This window comes from Neophocaena asiaeorientalis, unplaced genomic scaffold, assembly GCF_003031525.2.
Source record: "Neophocaena asiaeorientalis asiaeorientalis breed wild unplaced genomic scaffold, Neophocaena_asiaeorientalis_V1.1 scaffold40, whole genome shotgun sequence".
NCBI classification, from domain to species: domain Eukaryota; kingdom Metazoa; phylum Chordata; class Mammalia; order Artiodactyla; family Phocoenidae; genus Neophocaena; species Neophocaena asiaeorientalis.
Genome location: NW_020185335.1, coordinates 2,108,700 through 2,117,390, shown reverse-complemented (window position 1 = coordinate 2,117,390; position 8,691 = coordinate 2,108,700). Strand labels below are relative to the sequence as shown.

At 52.7% G+C, this 8,691-nt stretch overlaps 1 protein-coding gene across 1 annotated transcript in view; it reads left to right on the top strand.

The window, feature by feature from the left end:
- The first annotated feature begins 312 nt into the window (after window positions 1-312).
- CALB2 (calbindin 2) overlaps window positions 313-8,691 on the top strand; it is a 28,893-nt gene continuing 20,514 nt past the window's right edge. The window contains exon 1 of the mRNA XM_024735717.1: window positions 313-454. Within this exon, the coding sequence (XP_024591485.1) occupies window positions 358-454 (97 nt within the window). The 5' untranslated portion in view covers window positions 313-357. The remainder of the gene's footprint in view (window positions 455-8,691) is intronic.

The following is an 8,691-nucleotide window of genomic DNA, read 5'->3' as shown; positions in this document are numbered from 1 at the left end:
ACGATACGTGGTGGCTGCACCTCAAGATGATCAGAGAGAGGGAGAAGGAAGGCAAGGGCAGCCTCTCTCCCCTTTGCACCCGAGAGCCTCTGTTTCCCTGGCCAGGCGAGGAGTGGTCTCAGCACAGACGGGCGCCCCCACCCTGAGAACCCCTGCGGAGCCCCGGGTCGGCCGCCGCCCCGCTGAGACCCAAGCCGATTCTCTGAGCGCGCGCGCCCCCTGCTGGCAGCGGGGCGCGGGCGCAGCCTCCGGATTGTATATAAAGGCAGCGTGGCGCGCGAGACCTGGCCGAGTGCGGTAGAGGAGCCGGCGCGCAGGGAGAGCGCAGTGCTGCCTGAGGTCTCCGAGCGGCTCGCCATGGCTGGGCCGCAGCAGCAGCAACCCCCTTACCTGCACCTGGCGGAGCTGACGGCGTCCCAGTTCCTGGAGATCTGGAAGCACTTTGACGCAGACGGTAAGTAAAGCTCCCAACTTGTGTGCCCGCTCGCCCCCAGGGGACCTGCGGTGGAGAAAAGAGGGCAAGGAAGTTGCGGGCAGGGGTGAGATTGCCCCAGTGGGTGTTTTGGGTGCAGAGCCTGCTGAGGTAGGGGTCTCGAGTTTGGGAGACACCTGGGTGCCCTGGTGACAACCGCCCGGAAGTTTTCTTCCCTGACAGAGACGACAGAGCCCACCGGCTTTTGCAGCCTCATTCTGGGCAAGTTTGGGCTTTACCAGAGGGGAGGCCTGGGCTGGCAAGGCTCCCCATGACTCCCCCTGCCGTCTTATCTTCCCCGCCTTTCTCTTCAAGGTAACATTCTGCCTTCAGCTGCGGCAGCCACAGGTCTCAGACACCCACTCATTTTTTCCCTCAAGTTCCCCTTTTATTGAATACCAGGTTAGCCCCGTGGGGTCCTGGGGACTGGGGCAAACTGGGGGGTCCTGAAGGGACACTCTTGGCCTCCCCAGCCTGTCCGGTGGGAGCAGGAGTGGAGAGGGCATCCAGGCAGTGAGCATCCCCTAGGCTTCCTCTGCCCACGTTCCATCCCTCACGGGCATTCAGGTCCCACTCACAGGGTGTGGTGGGAGGCAAGCTTGGGGTGCCAGCCTGACATGTTCCCTCATGGTGATAATCCTGGGTGCTTTGGGTGACTCCTTCCTTCTCTGGGTCGGGGGAGGCACAATCTTAAATGCCTCAGTGACCCACCCTCTGCTCTGTGTGGTCTTGACATTTACTCACCCAAAAATCGAGGGCTGGACTGAACAACCTTTGGAAGTTGGCTCTAAGGACTGGTATTACAAGGGTCTATGATGGCCTGACTCAGGCATAAAGGGAGCCCCCCCCCCCACCTCGTTTTAGAGGCTTCTGATATCACTAGAGACAAATTTTTCTCCACCACTCCAAAAAATTAAGTGATCTGTTTTCCTTCTGAGGTCCTGGCTGGGGTGGGCATCCGAAACGTTCTGGCATCTCAGACCACTGGGAGGGTGGTGGCCCAGGGTGTTTATCCTAGGATTGAGAGCGAGGGGCATGGGAACCAGAGGGAGGATCAGGGGGAGGCTCCCTCCATTCTTCTCCCTTCCCTTCCTCACCTCGGCAGGGCGGGCATAAAGGTGGCTAAACAGAGGCCCTCGGCCCAGAGTGCTGTGCAGAGGCAGGGGTTAATGGGTATGATAACCAATGAAGTTTTGTTCCCTTGGAGCAAACTGAGAATCTGGGGGTGCAGAGGACTGGGCATGTGACACCTGGATTAGGATGGTGATCTGCCTATGAATTACTAAAGGAGGTGGGTAGATTGTTAAATCTGTAAAATGGGGCTAAGGAGGGGTTGTATTTCCAATCCCTGGCTGGTACCATAAAACTCCCTTGGGGGAAAGGGCTATAAAAAGATTGCAGCCTCTCTGTATTCTAGGTGACACGCGCACTCCCTAAGGCTTCTCCTGCCAGTTTATCTGCACCAGAGACTTGCATGATTCAAGGAAAGTTATCAAGCGGCCAAGGTTATACCACAGGCCTCCTGCCAGATGAGTCAGCTATAAACAGAGGACTCCACGGTTCTATTCTCCCCCAGTTCTCACGGGGTCAGCCAAGAGCGCTCTTGATAATCATGCAAATCCTCACATTTGTCTGAGACTTTGTACTTTTCGAAACACAGTCGCACCTTGAGTCCTGCACAGTGAGTCTGTGGGCAGACCACGATTCTCCTTGTGCACATGAGGGAACAGACACAAAGTGTGACTTCTCTGAGGTCGTGTAGCGAGGTGATGGCGGCACTGGTTCCTGGCCAGCGCTTAATTCCCCAACTCTGGTTTCTGGACACCTACTTTCCCTCCTGATCCAGCCTCGGAGGTGGTGGGCAGTCCCTTTAATACTAGAAAGGGGTCCTATGGCTGGAGCATAGCTAAGCTAGGGTGAGGCCAAAGAGTCTTTAAAGACCTCCAAAACCATCGTACCTCTGGTACAATGTGAAAGGGGAGCTAGACTGCTTCTTGGTTCCTTGTCCCCCTCGGCATCCCATCGCCCTCTCTGGTCACCACTTCAGGGAAGTCCCAAGGAGGGACCATGGACCTAACAGAGAAGGAAAGCAAAAAGGATTAGAATACCAGAGATGGCGCAGAAGGCGATTTAGGAAAATGAGGCTATAGCCAAATTGAAATTCGACTAAAGGACCCAGAATTAAGCTGTGGGTCACCTTGCTCTGGACCTCCCGTACCTGTCCCCTTCTGAACTCCCATGGCTGCCAGGGAGCTTCTCCCTCCCCCCTGAGGCGCTCCCTGCCCTGGCTGGGCCTCCTCTTACTAACTCTGGCTTCTGTTTTTATCTTGGGGGTTTTCCCCCCGACTCTAAGTGTCCCCCTGCCGCTCACAGAGTTAAAGAGCTCTGGGAGGACTCTCCACGGCTCACCAGGTCCCTGGGGTGAGCTCTCTGGAGCCCAGCCACCAAGCAGGGGGAGCACCGACCCACCCCACCTGTCCTGGACTCCAATAAACAGATACTAGGAGTCCGCAGAGAAGCTGGATTCCGAGGACAGTGGGGATGACGCAGGGAATCTGACCCTCCTAACTCAGCCCATTTCTAATGAAGGAGCAGGTGTCTGAAGAGGGGGAAACTGGGACTCAAAGAGGCAACGTTCTTTTCACAAGATCACACAGCAAAGTGAGAGGGTAGGGGGACCCAGGAATCCTCTCCTAGCCCCCCCCCTCACTCCTCCTCAGTGGTCAGCCAAGGTCATGAAGAGCTGGAGCTCTTCCACATAACATCCCCATGCTCTGAGTGACCCTTACATGCCCTACATTACTGAGTCCCCCGTTCTGTTGTTTCCTGGTCACTTCTTGGTCAGAAACGTTCTCACTCTGCGAGATCCAGGCTTCAGAGGGATGCCCAGCTCAGAGCTCACGCTGGCCTCTTTGTGGTTCTGACCACACGGCCACCAGGCTCCTATTCTGCTGACGATCAGTACGAGGTCCGTGGGGAGCCAAGTTCTGCCCTTGGCCTTTGCTACCCTTTGGGAGCAACTGCAAGTGTAGGGATATTTCCTCTCCCAGAGGCCAGCAGACATTCACAGGACAACGCAGGGAATCCCACTCACTCCAAGAATCAACCTACATGGATATACTTGTACATGTACATAAACTTATGTGAACAAGGGGCCTAGTATCAAGTTCTTTGGGATACTGAAATTTTAAGGATGTGCTTCCCTAGGGGACAGAAAAATAAATCCTGCTAATCTCTACAGTGGAATATTATGCAACCAATGGGATCGAGATGGGGCTTTTGTACTGACATGGAGAAGTGTCCAAGATGTATTATGGAGATTTTTTTTTTAATTATGGCAGGACACTATTACAGTATGAGCCCATTTTTACTATTAATGAAACAAGTATGCTGGAAAATATTTGAAAGACAATAATAACAGTGGTCCTCTACAGAGTAGATGATGTAAAATTAAAAGGTATTTTCTTTAACTTTATAAGTAAATTTCTGTAGTGTTTTACAAGAGCATGTGTTTCTTGTGTAATCAGCAAAACAATATTCAAGAAGAAAATTTTATGGGCACCCCCCCCCCAAAAGAAATGCATATATATCTCCAGTTGTGGGGATCTGCCCAGAGTTTTCTAGGCCTTTGTCTGCCTCCAGATGGCCCTAGTGATGCAGGAGGCTCTCAAAGCCTTGCACAGGGACTGACCCTTGTTCCATATGGGTGTGGCCCTGAGGACTTTGGAAATGAATGACAGGAAGGACCACCAAGAACTGAGGAAGGCCCTGTGCAGTCTTCCCTCCTCTCTCCTCCCGACACCCAGTAGTAGTAACGGAAGCATCCTCCAAACCCATCCCCCATGGGGGACACTGGCCAGACAGAGAGTGCTCAGGCCGGTTCTCAGTCACTGAGGAGCTTGTGTCCCTGGTAGGGGAAGCAGAAGAAAGCTGAACAACAGCGCCTCTCGGAGGTGGAGAGAGGCCTGGGCACCTTGCCCTGGAATTCTAAATGACGAAGTCTTTTGGAATACTGAAAAGACCTCTATGTATAAAATAGATAACTAATGAGGACCTACTGTAGAGCACAGGGAACTCTACGCAGTGCTCTGTGGTGACCTAAATGGGAAGGAAATCCAAAAGAGAGCGGATATATGTATACATATAACTGATTCACTTTGCTGCTTAGCAGAAACTAACACAACAATAAAAATTAATAATAATAAAAGACCTGCCTCAAAAGGGTTAGAGAATATCCGGTATGTATTAAGCATTCACACAAATCCCATGGCTGTTACTATGCAATACACCTGTGCTGTTCATAAGACAATTACGGGATTTATAAAAATGATTGCTTCTTGGAGCATTAAAGGCAAAGGGGTCTGGTGCTGGCAGGGAGCCAAAGTTGTCTGAGGGCAGCTTTCTCTTAACCCTGTCGGCATTTCTCTGTGGGGTCCGTGTGTCCCGTTTAGGCCTGATGTCAGGATTTGGGGTTCTTTGGGAGCAGCCTCCTGCCCCACCTGGGGTAAGCCCTAGGAACAAGTCCCCGATCCCACCTCCACTTTCACCCCCAAATTCCCCACTTGTTTTGCCAACAGTGCCCTTTGGTGTGGATGTCCGCGGCATGCCAGCTGCGGACATCCTCTGTGAGGCCCTCATGCCCCATGGCCCAGCCAGCCGATGGGGGACGCAGCTGTGTCCGAGAGCTGGCGCTCCCCAGGGAGGCAGCTGCGGGGGCGTTTTCACAAACAGGACACTTCAGCCTCACCTCGCCTCGCCTCGCACGGGCGGCCACCAGCGATCCCGCGTCCCTGCCCTACTCGCCTTGTTTATTCCCCTTTGACTTCAGTAGTTTCACCACCTGAGCCCCTGGGGGAGGTTTCCGGGGCTAAGGAGACCCCTCAGGGAAATCCCTCCCAATACCCAGGGAGCCAGAATTAACAGAGCAGGCGTGAGGCTCTTCAAGACCTGAGCCTCTCCAGCTCTGGACCTGGTGGCTGCCCTGGAGGACTGCATCAGATCCCGCCTTTGCCCCGCAGGTCCCAGCTGGGGCCTCTGGCTTTGGCCCTCTCCCCCTCCTCTCTGGCTCTCGGCTGCCTCACCTCCTCTCTAGCCCAATCTGCCCCAACCTTCTGGCCTCCTCCACACCAGGAACTGGCCCAGCATTAGGCTGCCAGATGTCCACAGGTTCAGGAGACCCAGCCCAGCTCCAGAGCCTCTGTTCCAGAAGCAGCTCTGCCCAGAAACACAGATTAAAAGTCAAGTGTCTAAACATTCATCCAGTAGCTGTTTGCACTGGGTTTTTTCCCCCCAGGAGCCTCTGGGAGACACGTACGTGTGTGTGTGTGTGTGTGTGTGTGTGTGTGTGTGTGTGTGTGCGCGCGTGCACGACTGACAAAGAGAGAAATCAAAACAAGATAGAGATATGGACAGAGATCGTCCCTGGGGTGAACAGAAGGAAAACAGGCTGTTAGCCGTGGTTCAATTTCTTTCCTCTCAAACTCCTCTGGAACACGAGGTCGATAACACCCGTCTGTTTACCTGGTAGTGTCCTGAAGACCAGCTGGGGCAGGGAGGGGAGAGCTCTTTGTAAATGGTGAGCACCGTGCAAAGTAATATTTATATTGGAGCAGAGCCTGAGGAAGTCAATTCCTTGCCGCAAAGGGTGGCGTTTGTCCCAGAGGAACTCAGGCTGGAGGGTAGAGGGCTATCTGCCCTTCCATAAATTTGAACTCCGGACAGACAGCCAGGAGGACTGGCTTCATGAATGCTTTCTTGTGCAGGTAACGAGGAGTCTAGAACTGCATAACTCCCCTCCTTGATTTCCTTAAACTCCGCAACACAGAATAATACAGATTGGTGAGCACCACGCCCTAGGCCCGTGCTTCTCGAACTTGAGCGCGCGGGAGACTGGTTCAAGCGCGGATTTCTGGGCCTCACTCCTAACAATTCTGATTCAGTTGGGCTGGGGTTGGTCCGAGAATTTGCATCTATAACAAGCTCCCAGGTGATACTGTCACTGTCAGGACGCAACCACTCTTTGAATAGTGCTGGTCTAGGCCCCTCTTGTCAAAAGAGGTGCCATCACTTGTCAAAATGAGACCCCGGTCTACCATCTCGGGCTTCACACCAACCCCCCACCTCAACCTTGAATGTGAAGCCAAAGGCGCTGTCTCTCTAGGGAGAAGATGCTCACGTTCAGAAGCAGTGGTTCTGCTTTGAGACGTTCATGCTCCTATGTTGTTAAAATGCAGATTCTAGCCAGCAGGTCTGGGGTGGGGCCTGCGATTCTGCCTTTCTAACAAGCTCCCAGGTAATTCCAAAGTTCCCGTTCCACAGACCACACTTTGAATGACAAGCCCTCATACTCCAGACCCATCAAATTAAAATCTCCATCTTAATACGCTCCCCAGGTAATTCTTGCATACCTTAAAATTTGAGACAGGTCGCACTAAAGCAGTCCTTAATCCTGACTGCACATCAGAATCATCTGGCGAGCTTTGAAAACATGCCCACGAGACACCCTCACCCCATCAATTAAATCAGGAGCTCTGGGGGTAAGGCCCAGGCAGTGGTACACTTTGAAAAGCTTCCCAGGTGATTCTAATACATAGCCTGGGCTGAAAATCAGGACTCTGAGGCTGCAGTCATGATGGAACTCTTTGGGCTGAAGGGTTTACAGCCATGGATTGGTTCGGAAGACCTTAAGAGCACAGAGTATAAAAATGATGCTTTCCATTTATGTGAGATTTTACATTTTCCAGAATGCTTTCACAGCCTTATCTTGTATGGCTGTCACAATGGTTCTATAAAGTAAAAAAAAAAAAAAAAAGCATTTATTTTGAGCATAAATAGTTATACCCATTTTAGAGATCAAGAAACTGAGGTTTAGAGAGATTGACTTGCTCGACATTGCATGGACAGTCACAGAGCTGGTGGTAGACTTACGATCCTTAATCGGGCTCCTCTTACCCGTTCAACTCTCAGAAAATCTGTACGCACAAATCTCAGTGAGAAACAAGCTCCTTTTCACTGTGAGGCAGGGCATTCTTTGGTCAAGGTTTTCCAAGTGTCTGTGGTCAGATTAATTGTAAAGAAGTGTTGTCTCACTTCAAAATTTGGGGAAACTGAGGCACCATGGTGGTGAAGAATGGTAGCAAGCCCAGAATAAGGACGGATGCAGGGTCCCTGGCTCCTCTCATCCCCCTCCCTAATATTCACAGGTTGCGGTTTGATATGGGGAAGTTAGGAATGCTGGTTGCTATGGTAACCACATCCTTATCCATGCCCATCCGCATGAGGTTTGGGTGGTGGCCAGTCCCCCCCCCCCCCCCATAAGACGGTCATAGAAAAAGCAAACCACTTGCCCAGTGCTGAAGTCCTCCCTGGAAGGAGGGAGGCCAACCTGTCCTCTACTCCCACCTCCTGTAATAGGTGCCTCCCGCGTGATGGTTAGGGAGTTGCTCTGAGGGAAGCCAAAGTAGCGAAGACCTTTTCCCCCAGTGCTGGAGGATGCCCCGTCTGGGCCCTGCAGACACTGCCTGCCTATCTAATCTCTGCTCACCCTCTCCCTTCAACTGGTAGATCCCTGCTATTCTTGTCTGGCTGCCTCACCCCCGTAGACCATTAAATGCTCTTGGGGAACAGGCCCATATCTAAACTTGGCTATAGTTCCCACAACGTTGAACTGTTGTTCAGTTCAAAAAACTAAAGGCGGGCTTCCTGGTGGCGCAGTGGTTGAGAGTCCGCCTGCCGATGCAGGGAACACGGGTTCGTGCCCCGTTCCGGGAAGATCGCACATGCCGCAGAGCGGCTGGGCCCGTGAGCCATGGCCGCTGAGCCTGCGCATCCGGAGCCTGTGCTCTGCAACGGGAGAGGCCACAACAGTGAGAGGAACCACGTACAGAAAAAATTAAATAAATAAAGGCTTGTGGAATTGAACAACATTTCTGTCCCTTTGCACAGAGCGAGGTGGTACTGTAATTCCCAGCGTGGGAAGAGGGGTTTCTTTCCACAGGGGCACTGGGCCCCACTCCCTGCCTTTGCTAGTAGCTGGGGCTTCTCAGCGAGGCCTTCCCTGCCTCATAGGGAAGTAGCCCTCATAGATACTTCAGCCACCTCCTAATACACTCACAAAACAGATTCATACTCACTGACTCAGGGGTCCACCCAGCCCTGGCCTGGGCCCAGCTCTGAGGCCTCTGGTACTTCAAACCCCAGCGCATGCTCACAATGTGAGC